This window comes from Syngnathus typhle, linkage group LG20 (assembly GCF_033458585.1).
Source record: "Syngnathus typhle isolate RoL2023-S1 ecotype Sweden linkage group LG20, RoL_Styp_1.0, whole genome shotgun sequence".
Lineage (NCBI taxonomy): Eukaryota > Metazoa > Chordata > Actinopteri > Syngnathiformes > Syngnathidae > Syngnathus > Syngnathus typhle.
Window position 1 is genome coordinate 7,442,429 of NC_083757.1, and position 18,340 is coordinate 7,460,768.

The following is an 18,340-nucleotide window of genomic DNA, read 5'->3' on the forward strand; positions in this document are numbered from 1 at the left end:
AAAACGACGCCGTTCCGTCAACCTGCTGCCAGATTGTCCTCTAATCCTCATTTTCAAATATGCAAGCGTGTCGCTCCCGCGCTCTATTATTTGCACAAGATGGTGTTGGCGTCACATACGGGGGTGGGCGCGGACCGACACCAAGGCAGGAGCAGCCCACTTCCAGCAGCTGGCCTTGCCTCGCAAGCTTGAGCCTCTCCGGCCACCTTCTATTTACAGCACATCCCTGCTTTAATGGTAATGACGACGAGGGAGCGGCGAGCCATCACACACGTGAACACGCGCGCAATATTTGGCAATCAACTTTATTGCCGGACAGGCGGGAACGGCAAACATCCATCAGAGCTGACGGAGAACAGGATTAGGAAAATGCCCTCAGGGTGTTTAATTACACTCTGGAACAATACACAGCAAAACAATCTTGTTGTGTATTGACCTTTCTAGTCAAATAACAAAGGACAAAAATTGTGTTTTAGCCCTTGAAAAGACACAGTTAGCATACTCAAGTAATGGATTGAATTGTGTATTCATATTGTATTTATTCATTTGACGTTATTGAAAAAAAAGATTGATTGTGAAACTGGAATTTGGCGTGCTTCCTCAGGTGAGGAATGACCTCACAAGCGAACTGGAGAAGGCCGACATCCAGATCGCAGACACCGAGAGTTTCTCCAACGACCCCTGCGTCAACGTAAAAAAACTCAAGGTGATTTCCGCTAAAGTTTCCTGACGGTCGTGCTCCGGACGAAGAACACGGGAGCGTCTCAACGCCGCCTTGATGGTGACGGGGTGCTCTTCTTCTTGCTGTATTGCGCCGTCGGCATCCCGCTAGTCCCGATGCGCAAGCTAGCAGCTTGCGTGGCATAGCATGTTGCTCATTATGACCATCGTAAAGTTTCAAGCAGACACCACAGCTGCACTAAACACCCGCAGCAACATTCGGATGGTACATTTGTGGGCACATACTTTGCACACACGACCTACTTTTTCTGTCCATTTTTGGGTTTTCTTATAGGACAACGACGTGAGGATCATCATTGGCCAGTTTGACGAGAACCTGGCTGCCAAAGTCTTCTGCTGCGTAAGTGGCCTCCCCTGGTGCGATGCCTCGACAACCCCACGGCACCTGAACAGCACTCTCTCCTCTCGTGCAGGCGTACAACCTGAACATGTTTGGAAGCAAATACCAGTGGATCATTCCTGGCTGGTACCAGGGCAACTGGTGGGAGCAGGCCAACAGCACCAACTGCACCACCAAGAAGCTGCTGGCCGCCATGGAGGGCTACATCAGTGTGGACTTTGAGCCCCTCAGCGCCAGGCAGATCAAGGGCATCTCCGGAAGGGTGAGCCCTGTTTCCCAGTCTGCGAGTAGTAAAACAAAAAAGAGGTACAGAAAATAGCAAATGCACTCAAGCGTGCTGCTGGTGGTGGTATTTGCTTGGTATTTACGCTCCCGATAATTGCCACACTAAAAAAAAAGAGCACTGGGCAGTTGTTTTTGCAGTTTGTTAATTAGCGAGCTTCTCCCCAATTTATCTGGCTTGCATTTAATTACTAAAAGGCGATGCCCCGTTTTAGACGCCGAAGGAGTACGAGCGGGAGTACAGCCGCGAGCTACGTCAGAAAGGCGTGGAGCCCAGCAAGTTTCACGGCTTCGCCTACGACGGAATCTGGGTCATTGCCAAGACCCTGACCCGGGTCATGCACCTGCTGCGTGAAAAGCAGCGGGAAAGCGGACACCCCAACTTCACTGTGAACAACCACGAGGTGGGCAAGATGGTGCTGGACGTCATGAACGAGACCAACTTCTTTGGCGTCACGGTGAGTCGAAATAGCAGGGCGGCCAGCTTACACAAAAAGTTGCTAATAAGTCCCTTCCGACTTTCTTCAAATATCTGTATGTGTGTCTAATCCAGGCTTGTGTACGTGTGTGCGCGCGTATGCAAGAAAAATGTCGGGCAGCCTTTGCGTTGATTAGCGCAAATGGTTTGCAGAGGTTACTTAGCCCCTGCAAAGTGCTGCTGCGTGCCCACTCCAGCGCATCCAACATTGATCCTGCCCTGTCCTGCCTGTTGGGCCATGAGAGGAAATTGCAGCTCCCGTCCGGCAGCAGGATGCCAAGTATGGCATTGAAGGCTACGTCTTGAGCTGTGCATTGTTTCTGTCATTGTGCTTTGTTTGCTAGGGACTGGGCCATTTCCCAATTAGTAAACAATCAACGAGCACTAGCAATATAAGTATAAATGTGCTATAATAAGAGCTGTCCTCTTAAAAGCATCCCTGAAATGAGATGACTCTGCACGCACAAGCCCCACACACACACACGCAGCAGGCAGCAGACACGGGAAGGCAATCTCCCGCCAGCACAGCCAGCACGCCGCATGCATCTTTTATGCCACTTTCTTTTCACGCACACACACAAACTAGCCAGTGTTACACAACGGGAAAAACTGTCAATTCCGCCTCTTCATTAGAAGCCTTTGTCTTCCCCTGGTGGTGGTCCACTTTTTATTTATTTTTTTGCAACGCACATTTCCATCCTGAGAGAACACAATTGTGACCACTCTTATCACGGAGGTCACAGATACCCCCGGAACCGCGAATGTAATGGCCATTGAGATGATGCGTATGTTCCCTTTGATTTGTGGTCACCGGGGCATGAGCGCAAACGTTTCTCATTACGTGTGAGCGTGTATGTGTGTTAATTAAATCCGGGGGGCGCCGACATATTACTGTAATTAGCAAGGTGTGAGTCAGCGCCTTGTTTGGATAGCGCAAGTGTCTGTATAGAGGGGACGGGAAGTGAAAGGGAAAGCAACCGAGGTGCACCGGCGCCCCGGTTCGGTCATCTGCTCATTTTGCTGATGTTGGCTTTTTGCTGAGTCATGAGGGCAAGACCCTGTTTGCACAGCAGGTGCCCGAAGGTGCCGTTTAATGAGGTGAGCTGTTGATGTATAGTGAAAGGACTGACACACTTTTACCCTGTGCGTGAATGGACAGACACACGCAGGATGCAATCGTGAACAGACAGACATTTCGTGAACAGCAGCAAATTCTGTCGAGCGATGAGTCTTCTCTGAAGTTCACATGTCAATAACACGCAGAGTCGGAGGCCAGAGAAAGCCACAGAAGCCAAACTGATTGGACGACACTAGACGATAATGGCGCAAAGCTCAATTGGTTTTGTCTGCTTTGTCGGCTCTGCGGCTTAAAAGTGCTTATCTTGTTCCCTCCCTGCTTCAATCAAAGACTTATTTTTGCTGGGAGGAGGCTCATCGGGGATGGCTCTCTTTTGCCAAATGCTAACGTCAGGATTTTTCCCGGCTTTAGTACGGTATGACAGTTTGGTTGTGTGGTAGAATAAACCACTTGAGCTGCTCGCTCTTAACATGTAATGATGCCCTGTTGTTGTTGTTTGTCTTTCTTCCAGGGCCAAGTGATGTTCCGTAACGGTGAGCGGATGGGCACCATTAAATTCAACCAGTTCCAAGGTACAAAAATAACTTATGACGTCATGTCGGCTGCTGTTTTTTTTTTTTCCTTTTTCCAATGTTGATCGTCAGACAAAGTTGCTCCGCAAAAACACTGCGATTCGTTTGAGCGGAAACAGCGCTGTTGCTTTTTTCGCTGCCCACCCATCTTGAAGAAGCGTTTATCGCCTTTGATTCCTTCGCCGCTATCTTCTCTTTATCGCCCGCCGGCTCTCCTTGAGGTGAAATAAACGCATAATTGAAACTGCATAAAAGCGGGAAGCATATTAAAAAACATATTAAAGTGCATATTCCCATCCTTAAGTGATAGCCGTTGCCGAGTGCTTTATTATCTACCTTATTGATGTTTTGTTATGTTACGAATGCGTTGTTTTGAATGTTTTGTTCAAGGCCGTAAAGTTGATCGGATGCTGTTGTTTTTCAAAACAGAGGGGCAGGAAGTGAAAGTGGGAGAGTACAATGCCATCGCAGACGTGCTGGATCTCATCAACAACTCGATCCGCTTCCAAGGTATGGAGGAATTGGCATAATTCCACAAAATGAGTTTGAGTTTGAGTTTATTCACGCGATATCCAAGACATACAACATGGAACAACAAACAGTAATTCTGGATGCGTGAAAAGGTCACCCCAAGCAAGCTATTTAAAGCTTTTAATAGGGGGCCTGGTTTCCCATAAGTATCAGATATTGGCCAGATATCCTTACATTTTGGACAACATACAACAATAATAAACACACAACAAGGTACAGCACACAACAACCATACGACAAGCAATAGACAACCTCAGTATTCTGGTTACTCTGGATTTGATGTAAAGTACATTTGCAATTTATAAATTAACAACTAATATATTAACAACAGGACACGGGTGTTCATGCAATTTATAACTAGCACATTAAATATACATTGAAATGAATGAATGAAAAATGAATGTCCAGCACCCATAATCTGTATCTGTAACATGTTATCATCATCATCATCAAAGCTGCCTCTTCCAAAAAAATCTCAGGTTATGATTTTTTTCCCCTCAATTTTGAAACTTTTTTTGACATCACAACGCCACGAATAAACAAACAAAAATAAGGTCATGCTGAGTTTTAGTTTTTGATGGGGGTCAATTGAAATAAAAAAAAAAAATTTAAGCACGTTATAGGTAATTTTTTTTTCCACGGAAACGAAATTATTTACCGCTCCAATTTTTGCTTGTCATCGTACCTTACTGTTATTTTTCCCTTCCGCCCACGCCTCTACATTCAGAAAGTTCTGGACAGTAGCGTGGAAAGCAGAGATGTGTAAGACGATTGCGCTGCCATCGATCTGCCCTCAGCCAGAAAAGAATAGAGCGGGAGATAAAAAAGCGAAGGCTCCCGTAATAGCTCCAGCGATCGCCGCGCTTGCAAAGGAAACAGGAAATGGCCGTGGAATAGCCTTGTCACTAAGTTGGCGGTTGGGAGGACGCAACTTGCTGCCAAAGTCATCTGAAGCCGTCCTCCTTCTTCCCGTCAGGCGTGGAGCCGCCCAAAGATCAGACCTTTGTGCATTCGCAGCGACGGCACATCAACGTTCCGCTTTACAGCATCCTGTCCACCATCACCATTCTGGGCATGCTCATGGCCGGAGCCTTCCTCTTTTTCAACATCAAGAACAGAAACCACAGGTGAGGGCCGGTCTAAAAAAGAAACAATGAGAGAAATGCAAAACGAAACCTTGAAGAGCGCGTCTTGTCTTGCAGACTGATCAAGATGTCCAGTCCCTACATGAACAATCTGATCATCTTGGGCGGCATGCTATCCTACGCCTCCATCTTCCTCTTCGGACTGGATGGTGGCTTTGTATCCGACAACGAGTTTCAGACGCTCTGCACGGTCAGTTTCTGCCGTTATGCAGATAACATTGTGTTTTGCCGCAGCAGCAAAATGGCGCAGGCCGCGTAGGATGCTGCAGGTAGAAGTTTGCACAGCGTGGCTATATCAAGCTTTATTGGGTTCTTTTCAAACTTTAAAACCCACATCAGCGGCGTCCTCTGGCGCCAAAGCAGAGCGAGAGGTCTACCTTTTGTTTCTTCTCATTAGCACGAATTACTCGCTTCAGCGTGACAGCCGCAGTGCTTACCAGATAAGAGATGAGAAAGCAACCTGACAGCTTGGGTTTTTTTTTTTCTTCATACATTTGTGGTTCATTTTTAGAGCGCTATTTTGGCATCTTCAAGGAAACGTTCATACTCGTCACAGACGTCACGAGCGCCAAGTTAGAAAATGTTAGCCCCCGACGCACACACTGACACCACAGCGGGTGTGTGTCACGCAAGAAAAAGTGCTCACGATCCATGTATCGCCCGATAGGTCCGAACATGGATCCTCATCGTCGGCTACACCACGGCGTTTGGCGCCATGTTTGCTAAGACGTGGAGGGTGCACGCCATCTTCAAGAATGTTAAGATGAAGAAAAAGGTACGTGATGTCAACGTATTTTAGCAGACACCGTTTGGGCTCTCATTGGGTCCCACGCCACAAAGACTAAAATGTCCGCACGACTCATCAGTTTGTAGCCACTCTTAAAGTCTTGAAATAACTTCAATGAAGCACATGAACGTTTTTGAGCTATCACATTCAATCACATCGATTGGCCCAGTTATGTAAAAAAGATGCAGACAGCAGTGGCGGTTCGTGGCCTTTTTTTTTTTTATAAATAGAACCGCTCCCTCCCGCCATCCCTTCCTCCTCCCCTGTCTCTCGCTCCCACTTGCCGGCTTTCTGGAGCAAGTGTGGGTGGCCTGCCAGGTTGAGGGACGGATCAAAGAGTTGGAAGGATTTGGGGCAAAGAAGGCCAAGAAGCGAGATGGAGAAAAGACAAACCAGAGAGGCAGACAAAGTGGCACATATGGAAAAGGAAGTCGGCTTGGCTCGAAGACGAGGAGAGCGGGAATTCCGACATGGCGAGATGCCTCGCAGCATCAGGAACTGTAACCGAGATCTTCTCGGGATGAGAAAAATCAAAGCTGATTTGTCAGCCTTTGTATCTTTTAATTAGGCCCAGGCAACGGCGAAAGATGTTCTGAAATATTCACAGCATCTGACTGGCTCAATTCCCACCAAGCAGTACAGTCTGCTTCAGGAAGAAATGCCACCTGACCTTTGCTTTGAACGACGTTTCCGTACCGTCAAACGGCATTCCAAATAAAGATCACCGACAGGCCGCCGCTTTCATCCCGGCAAAAGTTCAGGCTACAAAAGCTGAGCGTCGCCATCTGATGTCATCGCTCCACACCTGGCCGTTAGTGTCTCGCTCTGCACACGGCGCATGACGCATCCTCATCGCTGCTTAATTGCAGCTAATCAGAGCCGCTTGTGAGAAACCCGCGGGTCGCCGCTCGGACAATAATCGGGATTATTGAGTGCCACGCTCATAAAACTTTTTGTTCCCACCCCCCTCGTGCAGATCATAAAAGACCAGAAATTGCTGATCATCGTTGGTGGGATGCTGCTGATCGACCTATGCATCCTGATTTGCTGGCAGATTGTGGACCCGCTCAAGAGGACCGTGGAAGAATACAGCCTGGAGGTCAGTGCACGCTCCCGTGTCGGCCCACCTCTGTTCGTTGCTTCCATCGCAATTTGGTAGAGTCCCAGAACCAAACTGAAAAAAAACCCAGAATGCCTGCATTTGGAGCAGAGGAAAACAAATTGCGAGCCTCGGGCTATGGTACCATCTGTCTTTTTTCTGTTGATTAGTTTTGGGTTCGGATGTGAGCCGCCACAACTTTCCGCGCCACAACCCCCAGCACCGCCCGACATTTGCCAATTTGGATGCGAGGCGTTGGCATGGCCTGCTGGCATCGCCCCGCTTGGCCTTGTTTTTCTAGCCGGAGATGCGTGCAATGAAAATGAACTCGTGACTCGATGGGGTTTCCCACTCAACCGCCCAATGGCTAAAATGTGAATGAAGCTTTGGCATCTCATGAGTCAGCAGTGCTTTGCTATCGCATTTTTGTATTTTTGTATTAGGCAAGGCTCTTTTTTGGTCATCTAGCATCAGCAGGACATTTCATCCAATCAGTTTCTTAATAAAGTAGCTTCAGTCAGTAGTCGAGTATTTTTCGGGCAAGATGAGAATTTCGTAAGAATCGCTCGTGATCTTTTGCCACATCTCGCGGTTTTACTGTACCTCAAGTGGAGAGCTTTGTGTTGACTTGGAGCATGAAGGTCTGAATGATTGGAGCCTTGAGATGATTAACGGGCTATCAGGGGGTTATTGGAAGGTCTCGACAGGGAAAACGTGATTCCTGCTTTTCATCTTCTTTTCTGTTTGTTGATTGTTGCCAACATCCTGCCAGAGGATAGAAGGACTCTCTATCTGACAGCTCATTTGGACCAGCGCCTTCACTTAACGCAGTGATGAATAAAGTCCACAAGGAGGTTTATTTTAGTCTTTCCAATGAGATCTGTGCCAGAGAGGCACGCCGTACGTATGCGCCGTTACCGTACCCAACTTCCAGAATGGCGGACGATGGGGACGCGCTGCCATGACATAGCGCTGCAATCATGCTAATAAGTAGCTTAGTGAGGAAGAACACAAATATATTTGGACTCTTTTGCTTCTGTTGGCAGAAAGTGTTGCAAAAATCTGATGGATAACTTCTCCAGCCATTGGACATTTTTGGGAATAAGCCTGTGTTGTTCATGTGGTGGAATTTATGTTGCCACGGTGGGACTAACGTGCTTACTCTTAAAACAGCTGGCTCCACTTAATGAGCAACCATTTGCAAAAGTAGGCCAGCCCCTTTTGCTGGCCGTTTGAGCGTTAACAAGAAGATGGAACTGCAACCGCGCTGACAGAGCCTCCTCTGAGCTTACGGCGGAACCGCTGAACTTGACGTGACGTCACAAAACCTGTTTAACAATAACAAGCCGCCCATTCACTGTCAAAAAGCAAATTTTTTCTTTTCTTTGGGGGGGCAACTTGGGAATGCCGAATGAGACGCATGTGTAGCAACGGAGTCAAGCATGTGACCTCGTGTGTGGCTTTTGCATCGATGTAGATTTGATTTTATGATTTCTTTTTTGCACCCGCGTTGCCGCCCCCTCCCGTGTCTTCTCTTGCATAATGAAGGACAAACTGTCAGGAAGAAGATGATTAGCATTTCGTCGGATCCCGCAGCCAAGCATCTCCACCCTTCCTTCTGTTTCCTACCCCCCTCCGTCGCTACGGCAACGACCACAGTTCCCGACACCCGTGACTCCGTTGATCCCGGCAGACCAAAACAGCAAGTTTAGGGCTTTTTCTGCAGATTTTTTGCGTGGCAACACGTGTGCAGTCGGCAAGGGTGATGATGACGGCGGCGGTGATGAAGCGTTCACTGACTCACGCCGCCCGCTTTCAGCTCCCGCCCGCCGCTTTGAAGGTATCCCGTTGCTTATTATCAGCGCTGCAAACGCTGACAGGTACAGCAACAGTGCCAAGTCCTTTTGTTGATTGCAATTTAATTTCTACTTTTACTGACTTTTGACTATTGCGCAATTATTTCGTTCATGCCGCCTCAAAAGCCATCTGGCTCTTCCCTTTCCCAAAAATGTCGTTGAAAGAAAAATAAAAGATTGAACACTTTGTCTTGAAAAATACATGAGTGCCACTCACTCACTTCCTCTTTAGATCGTCTTCAGGTCGGGCGAATGAGTTCAATTGCACTCCACGGTGAGCCTGAAGATAAGGAGAAAGTAGCGAGCGAGATTCGGTCTTTATGCGCGGCATTAAGCGTTGCACGATGCCGCCGAGCACGGGCTGGCTTTGTCAGCGAGGAGACAAAGCAACTGCTCTGATCAATGCCTGCCTTCTCAAAGCGAACTGGGTCATTAAGGGATAACCGCCACCCACCTAGGCCTTTTCTCATCGACCACCTCCGGGGGAGGCAAGGGGGGGAGGCAGGAACCCGGGCGGCGCGCCGAGACCTCGCAACATTTTTCCTTCCGCTCAAACCGAGTCTTGACAGCCTGTAAGAATGGCGCAAGTGTTAGCGAGCGCCCCATTGCGTCATGGGAGAAAGGTCGGCACTGTTCCAATTTGTCGTAAGCTCAGAAAACACAAGTGCAATTAAGATGGTGGCTGTCCTCGATTCAACTCGCAAGCTGCCGGGTTAAAGCAGCCACTTTGCTTTGCTTCGCGTCAACTCTTAAGAAGATTACGCCAAAAGCAGGTTTTGCCGAGCCAGATATTCTTCCGAGCGCACGCGAATCGGCGCTATGTCAAGCGGGGCCAGCTCCTCTTGTGGATTTTTATCTGGGATGGCAGAGAGAGAAGAAGAGGGAGCGAGAGTGTGCTTTGGTTTTGCGGTTCTTTTCAGAAAGGCAATCGGAGACAGCAGTCCTCCGTAGCAATATGGCAATGGCAGACATCGATCGATACCGAGCATATGCGCCCGGTGACGCAGATTATCTTTTAAATACTTTGCTAAATACGCTACGGAAGAAATTGTTTTTTCATATTGCAATAGTCAAAGTTACACTTTCCACTCCTACTGCTGAAAAGAAATCTTGCGGGAGGCTCTCTGAGGCCTCCTCCAGAGGTGCCTCGCTTCTTTGTTGACACTCTGGCGGACTAAATTAGACCTCTTGGTTCCGCACGGCTCAGCCCGTTCAAAATGAAAAGGGGGGGGGGCAATTCCTTTTCTGTATTTGTGTTCTTTTACCCACCCGTCACCTTCCCCTCGCCTCTTTTATTTTCCTCATTTTTTCCCCTCATTTCTCTTCTCCTGCCGCTCCCCCAGACTGCTGTTGCTCGGCAACAGCTGATTGACCAATTAGAAGTCTTCCAAATGAAAAGCACTACGAGGAGTCCCCGCGGTTACGCGGTCGAGGCTCGAACGCGCCAGCCGTGTCCTGTAAAAGCACAGCAGTGTGCAATGGAAGCCAAACGTGCTGATTGTTTGACGGGCTCGCTTCAATTTGATATTCAGCTGCGGCAAAATGCTCGTTGCGGTTTTGTCTGTTCTTGACAGAAACGAGGTTTCAGGCCTAGTTGGAGCAGATTTTAGAACTTGAAGTTACAGTAAGGTGACAGATCCAGTTTGCACTTGGGTTGTGTTTAGTGCACTACCAGTAAAGGGACGTTCAACTGCTGGCACGTCTTGTCTCTATGAAGGAATTGACACAAAGACGAATGAATCAGCTGCTGAGCCATAATGGGATCCTCTGATGCTGATGGATGTGTCTGCTTCCTGATGGAGGGCTCGCGGCTCTGCAGGCTGCCCGGGGGACCAAGATGGAAAGTAAGACGACGGCTGGACGCATAGATGGAGGGAGAAAATGCCGGGGTGGGGCACCTCACCTGAGGAGCTAAGCGCTTCTAGATTGGAATGTGTTTGCCACAATTATGCTGCCCTTTCTGTGAGAAGACCACCAAGGTTGCCCAACGACGAAGATGATAAGAGCACTTGGCCGCCGCCTCGGCGATGTGAGCCCGCCAATTGCAAAGACATGGCTGCTCTGTGGAGTTCTTTTACACCAGATCTAGAGCCTCGGGCAGGCTGCGGGCCATGGCGTAAGACTGAAAGATGGGGAGGGGGTGACGCAGAACTCATGAGGGGCTGAATGGATGAATGTGAGGCAAGGACACCAAATGTCAATGACAAAGGTCCCGTTGAGTTCAGCTCACGGTTAAAAGCAGCAGTGTGATATTCAAATCACTGCTTTGAAGTTCAAGTGAGGTGCTCGGCCCACTTGCAGAATGGCCAGTTGAAGTAAAACGGAGCCCGGAAAGTTAAGCGAGGTCCACTTGCAGCAACCGGCTGGTGGAACAAGAAGAACGTAAACGAGAGTAGCAGAAGGCCATCAACGGATGGATAGCTGAAGCGCAAGCTCTGTGAACGTGTCACGGCCACTTAACGTCATGCCACGGAAGGCGACGTTGATTAGCGCTCGCCGCTGACAGCGCCGACTGAAAGGTCGGCTAATTAAACCCGAGCCGACACCGTGGAGATCCGGCTCTCTCCGACGCTGTAGGCCTCGTTTCCGTTACCTGCTCACATGAATTATTCGGCTCGCTGCTACGTTGGATGCAGTCGAAGTGGAGTGAAAGGTCAGACTTTGACGGTGTTATGATATCATCTCAACATTATTTTTAACTGGCATTACAAACTCCAAATGCAGTTAGTTGATGGGCCCACTGAGCTGACACCGCTTGCTCCAACTCTTTTCTTGTTTGCCTTCCACCTGCTTGCGTGAATTGTTTGGATGCGTGACACTGACACTCATTTGAATTGAGGCCATCAAGTCCAACGTTCACTTTGTGGAAACGACTTGTATTTATAGCCCGGGCGCGGTGACGTTGTGAAGGTTGTCACCTCCCGTCTGAGCGGCTGGCTGGCTGGCTGGCTGGCTCTTTGTGTCAATGTCACCTCTGTTTAAACCCTCTTCCTCCTCCTCCTCCTCCAAAGTGTGAATTGGCTTCCTGTCATTTCCCGGCTCGGCTCCTCAAAGTCAAAAAGGACCGCCGTGAGAGCCCCGGGAACTTCATGGGTGACTTCAAGCAGCAGTCGAAGCAAAATCACTTAGGCGGAGGGTGGCTTAGTAGGGCAAGTTCAGTCACTGTATTGCCATCTCCTTCAGGACGCAATATATCGCTGACTACCACTTCAGTTCTCCACCCCCTCTAAAGACTTTTGCGAGCCAAGCTTTATCATGTCATAATGCGACGTATCAGCATTATAAGTTCAGAAGACCGCCCCGTTGGATCTCTGCTCCGTGACCTTGCCTTTTAGGAGGGACATCCAAGAGCCTCATTGTGGGCTATCAACCGGACTCCATTTGCAAAAATAAACCAAAAAACTCACTTTTCATCATCTTGTCTTTTTGGTCGATGAATTTTGGAAAAAGTCAACGGGTGATGTGTTGCAAGACCAGCAGGTTGCAATCCAAACGTCGCATGCGTTCAATGATGTCTGTGCGTTACAGCTGAGCGCCAAATCCACCGCGTGTCAATCTACCGCCCTCTCGCAACCACGGCAACGACATCGCCGACGGCCATCTGTCAAGCGCCTTCCACAAGGTGTTTTGTGTGGCTCTGAAAACCAAATGGCCGCTTCTGTTCTCCACACAAGTGTGTGTGGCGATGCAAATGCGGCGCGCGGTTGTTGAAAGCAGAATTGAAAGCGAGTGCGGGTCGAGCCGAGTGCAACGAAGCCATTCTGGTTAGACATCAGCGGGACAATAATGGCTGTTACTTCCATGCGTGCGTTCAATGTAACAGTATTTGATTTTCATTCGTGCACAAGATCATTTGGGGTACGTACAGTGGGGTTCACCATACCCCGGCTATCGATTCACGTTCAGATTAAATGCGCTGCCGCATCCTCACAATGAGCTTCACATGAGACTGATTGGTTGGGAGGGATCGATTTGGAGAGAGAGCGAGAGAGAGAGAGAGAGAGGGAGAGGGAGACCGAGAGAGATGGATTGGTTCTTCATTACGTCTATAAAGGGAAAGAAAGAAGAGATGTGCTAAGATAGACAGACGGACAGATAGATGGACTAACAGATGGATGGACAGAGACATAGAACCTGCAGATAAACGTACATATATAGATTTGTATGTGCTAGCATCGGCAAATGTGTACGCTGCCAAACCAGAAGACAAATGACACCCAAGCAATTCATCTCCTTTAATGTCTTCTAATATCTTCTCCCGTGACCGTGCCAGGATGTTCTCTGGGTGGTGGCATCAGTCACCAGTGACGGCGGGCCAAAGCCAAGAGCCAAAGCTGATTGCCTGAGCGCCTGCGTACGCCCGCGTATGTGTCTTGAAATTAAACACCGTTCCCTTTGGCGCCACGTCCTGTAAGTTTCATGGGGCCGCATTCGGCCACGCGCCAGGGCTTTCCAGCGCCTCGTAGCCTCGATGGCATAAGGTGTCGCCTTTGCCACTTGTGCGCATTCGATAGGTGCTGAGATGGCCCGCGGAGCGCGTGTGACTCACTCTTGAGGTGTTGGCAAGGCTGTCATATTCAGCCACCGCTGCCGCACTCGTTGTGTCAGCTCCCTCGGGTGGCCAGCGATGCTCCTATCGCATAACTCGCGGCCTCCGAGCACCACCTTTGTCACGGCCGTCGCACTCTTTGTGCCTACGTGTGCGCTTTACAGCCGATAGTTGTCGAACACATAGTCACGGAAAAAGACAAGTTCAACAAAATTCAAAACATTTATTGCCAGAATGTCACGTTGTGCGCTTGTGAAAATGGGAAAAATGCTTTGATGGAAGAAAAGCAAAGAGCATAAAAACGTGAGGCTTAAGCATAGCCGCTAAAATTAGCAACTGGAGAAAGCTACAGTAGCGTAGCTCCCTGGGCTCCGGAATGGAAGTGCCTTAACTTATTTAGTAGGCGCTAAACGCGTCATTAGCGTAAGCGGCTAACCCTGAACGGCGCTCTCATTTGAATATGCAAATGCAAGGCAGCCCGCTCGGGCTTTGTCAGTCGAGCCTAGCTTCCGACTTTTTTTTTCTTTTACGGCCGCCGTTTGTTAAAGCGCTTTCCATCTGCGCCTCGCGCGTTAACTGCCCGAGGCCGCGAAGTTGCTGCCGTTTGTTTGCTTTGTCGGCGAGCAGGCTGAGTCGTATTTGTGGCGAGGCGTTAAATGCCACTGAAGTGGCAATACTGCTAATGAGTTGCAGCATGCTGACGAAGATGGCGGATATTAAATCCCATCACGGGCGGAGGACCTTTTTTGTCGGCAACGTCTTAAAAAAGAAAGAAAAAATGGAGGTTGATTAGATGCAAAGGATCTGTTCTCGGTTTCGCTGTCGTTGGTTCTGTGATTATGAGGTGGGCTTGGGGGTTCGCGTTAGTTGAGGCGCGCTCCGCCCATGCCGCCACCTCAGCCTGAGCCTCTGCTTCTCGTGGCTTTTTAATTCCGTCACGTTTGTGGACGTGCTGAGCATAATTAGCAAACATCTCGCGTAGGGTGGAAGGAGATTAGAGGAGGTGTTTCCTCGCAACAGTCTCAGTCAATGTGACACGGCCTCGCTCTCATTTGCTCCTCATCTCCTTTGTCATTTTTCCTTCACACCGACGTTTAGGTTCGGGATTTGGTTTTTAGTTCCAGCTTCAGGGATAGCGTTACAGTTGGTAATTGAAGGGCCCCTGGCTGGCACAGATGCAAGTGAATGAATTCTTCTCATTATTGACACAATCAGCGCTTGAGTTGCTCAACTCTAGTGTGCATCATGTTTGATGCTCTCAGGATTTGTCGATCCTCCGGTGGAGGGAATCCTCTCGTCTGCGGCAGTGCCGACAAAACAGAGTGCTAATTGAGTCCTGCGAGGCCGTAACCGGTTGCTTTCGGCCGGCGCCGCCGCCGCATGGCAGCTGCTTAATTGGCTGTGTTATCCAGCGCACGCAACGCCTCTCCTCAACTCCCCTGAGGTGGGAGCGGACGGGGTGTTGAACTCCCCAAACCGTTGTCCTCAGAAGCCTGCCGAGACATGCAGCCGTCAGCAAACAAAAACTTTACCGCCGTGGATGCTTATATTCACTAACTGAAATCTAACCATTTACCGCCACCAGGTATACTATATTCATCTTTTTTTTTTTTTTTTTAATGGGCTGTCTTTGGATTTCAGGAAACAATCTCTGTGGGTGAAGACGTTGCAATTGTTCAGATTATTTCTGCCATCAAAGTTGTTACGGGCACTCACTGCTCACCAGGATGTGTCAAAAGCTGGTCCTCATGTGAGCATGAAGGCAAGTCGCTGCTGTGTGTGCGTGTGTAGGCGTGCATGTAGGTCAGCTCAGGCCTAAGGGGGCACAGCCACACCGGCAGCACCAGGCAGGGACTCCTTCACTTTCTCCTCTGGACCTTGTCATATAGTCACACTTGATCCTCGTTGAATTCCCGTGCCGTGGCCGCTGGGCTCGCACCTGACGCGGGAATGCAATACACACTCTTCAAGTGGGAGGGTTTTATTATATTTATAAAAAGACTCTCCCGTTGAAACTGTAATGAAGTGACTTTAAACTAATTTATGTATGGTCGCCACAAAACAGTTGATTGAATACAGATCTTTTTTTTTTAATGAAATCCAAATATGCATGTATAAAAATGAATTGTGTTTGTACTAACCACACAAGCAAGCCTTGGGGGAGGTCGGTTGTGGCTCCTCATTTCCACTCAGGCTCCGCATTCCTTCCTGTCTCCTTGCTTCCATTTCTCCCGCCCGCCTTGATGTCTTATCCTGTCATCCATCTCCATCCCACCCTCCATTTCTCCCGTCACTCCCCGCCGGGCTCATCTAAACTCTTCTCGCGGCCCTCCTGTCACCGGGCTAATGCCGTGAGCAATGACAGTGGACGGGCGCCTTTTGCCTTCCGCCCGCCGCCTCCCGCCCTCCCCCCGGTTGCCTGGCAACTCCCCAGACATCTCCCGCCTGCCGCGCTGCGATAGCCACGTGAGCCTAATGAGCGTTATAACTCATTTACGCTCATTATTTTTATTTTTTGTCCTTGTCAGCGACGCGGCTTTGCGCAAACAAACAATTCCGCTGTCGGGATGAAAACCAGCAAAACATGAACGTGTATAATGGATGTGGTGTTCAGAATAATGGGCTGAAAACGTAGTTAATAGCTTATATCACACGTTGAAATACAAGGCTATGGGTGATCTAATAATCAGGGACAAAGGTTTAAGTGAAGGAAGTGTGGACTTGACCGGAGGAACTTCGCTCAAAATTGTGTCTAAACACGAACTGCCGCTTACGGCATCAGCTCGTCCCCAGATTTTGGAGTTTGCCCAAGGGGCTAAATGCCGGCTTCAAACGAATCCAAGCTTGTTTTTTTATGGACTGGGAACAGAAACAAAACATTTCTAAAGACATTTCTTTGCTTTTAAATAATGAAGCAACTTTCCCTCTCAGCATTTCTGTCTTCACGGCTGGCTCCTTTTGGCTACCTACAAGTCATCTCGTGTCTTGGTCCGCTTTGCTCTCCCTCTACGTCACTGCTTGCACTCACACTCCAGAAATATTCTCGCACACAAGATCCTTTTTTAAACTTGTTTTTTTAAGAGAAAAAGCGTGCCTTAACTCACGCGTGGATGTGCGTATGAGATTAGACGCAATGTGTCAAGAGCACATGAGGAGGTGTAAATCTCATGATTGTTCCAGATTAGTCTCGCCCATTAGTGTCATTTGTGTCATGGATTAGTTTAAATCCACTTGGGAGAATCCAGAATATAAAAGGAGGACTCCCAAACGCCTCATGAGACAATGCCATCACTAAAAAGACAGGAGGTCCCCCGTTTTGGGTCATCTTGGGCTTGGTTGCACGCTCTACAGATTCAGCCCTTAATGCTAGTTTTACTTAGCAAAATAAAATTTGTCTCTCATTGGTCAGACGCTGCGACAGTGTTTCAAAACTCGGTAGTAGCAGCCACCATCTGCGTCCGGATCTAAGCACATTTCCTGCGTTGTGTTTGGGAACAGGCGGACCCTCACGACAGAGACATCGCTATCCGTCCCTTCTTGGAGCACTGCGAGAGCACCCACATGACCATCTGGCTGGGTATCGTCTATGCCAACAAGGGCCTGCTGATGGTGCGGAAACATGGCTCCGTTACGCCGCCGCCGCCTCGACACCTCGCTCACGGCCTTCCTCTTGTTGCCCCCGCAGTTGTTCGGCTGCTTCCTGGCTTGGGAGACCAGGAACGTCAGCATCCCCGCCCTCAACGACAGCAAATACATCGGCATGAGCGTCTACAACGTCGGCATCATGTGCATCATCGGAGCCGCCGTCTCTTTCCTCACCAGGGACCAGCCCAACGTCCAGTTCTGCATTGTGGCGCTGGTCATCATCTTCTGCAGTACCATCACCCTCTGCTTGGTCTTTGTACCCAAGGTGAATGGTCGCCCAAAGTGTTGAAACTAGCTAGCCAACATCGACGCTGGCAAGCTAACGACATCACGTCCACTCGTAGTTGATTACCATGAGGACCAACCCGGACGCCGCCACACAGAACCGCAGGCTCAAGTTCACGCAGAACCAGAAGAAAGAGGACTCCAAGACCTCCACCTCGGTCACCAGCGTGAATCAAGCCAATACCTCCAGACTGGACGGCCTGCAGACCGACAACCACCGCCTCCGCATGAGGATCACAGAGGTGGCGCAGAGAGCCGTCAAACTTGAACCGGGACGTTGTTAGCTGGCGGCCAAACATTTGGTGTCTCGTTTTGTCTTTAAGTTGGACAAGGAGCTGGAGGAGGTGACCATGCAGCTGCAGGACACCCCTGAGAAGACGCCTTACATCAAACAGAACCACTACCCGGACGCCAACAACATCCTCAGCATACGCAACTTCACTGACGGCAAAGGTACCAAATTGGTCACTCGTCCTCGAGTGCGACTTTTTCCTTTCGAGTAGAGCACTGCGTTCCTGCATTCTTAACGAAGTTGACATCGAGCCGGGCTTTTAAAGCGCCACTACAAGCTTAGACTTTTTAGGGACTTTCAAATGGTGGTGCGCTGATGTCCAGCGGGAGCTCTGAACACTGCGATCAATGAGCCAGATCAGTCGGTGCGCAGAAATCTGGGACAAAAACTGAGGAGGACAAAACAACAAAGAGAAACCCCTAAGCGATGCCATTTTTGACAGCCGGATGCATTTTGTGTTTGCGTGCAGACATCGAGCGGAGCCTGCTGAAGAACCACCTAGAGCAGAAGCCTCAAGGCCAGTGGGGTTCCATGGATCCTTCCAGAATAACCAGAGGTCCTCTGGAGGACATCAACTCTCCCGAACAGTAAGTCCATAATACACCCTCATAACATTCGCCGCCCGTCTTTCGGTCGCTCGGCGGCTGATGTGGCTCACGT

The 18,340-nt window shown here is 49.2% G+C and overlaps 1 protein-coding gene across 3 annotated transcripts in view; it reads left to right on the forward strand.

The window, feature by feature from the left end:
- gabbr2 (gamma-aminobutyric acid (GABA) B receptor, 2) overlaps positions 1-18,340 on the forward strand; it is a 54,344-nt gene that overhangs the window by 32,756 nt on the left and 3,248 nt on the right. For all 3 annotated transcript variants that reach the window (XM_061267334.1, XM_061267335.1, XM_061267333.1), the window contains 15 exons: positions 605-706; positions 1,016-1,081; positions 1,155-1,343; positions 1,579-1,821; positions 3,431-3,491; positions 3,921-4,001; positions 4,999-5,149; positions 5,225-5,357; positions 5,835-5,942; positions 6,931-7,053; positions 16,957-17,067; positions 17,144-17,368; positions 17,448-17,630; positions 17,712-17,841; positions 18,150-18,267. In XM_061267334.1, the coding sequence (XP_061123318.1) occupies positions 605-706; positions 1,016-1,081; positions 1,155-1,343; positions 1,579-1,821; positions 3,431-3,491; positions 3,921-4,001; positions 4,999-5,149; positions 5,225-5,357; positions 5,835-5,942; positions 6,931-7,053; positions 16,957-17,067; positions 17,144-17,368; positions 17,448-17,630; positions 17,712-17,841; positions 18,150-18,267 (2,024 nt within the window). The remainder of the gene's footprint in view (positions 1-604; positions 707-1,015; positions 1,082-1,154; positions 1,344-1,578; positions 1,822-3,430; positions 3,492-3,920; positions 4,002-4,998; positions 5,150-5,224; positions 5,358-5,834; positions 5,943-6,930; positions 7,054-16,956; positions 17,068-17,143; positions 17,369-17,447; positions 17,631-17,711; positions 17,842-18,149; positions 18,268-18,340) is intronic.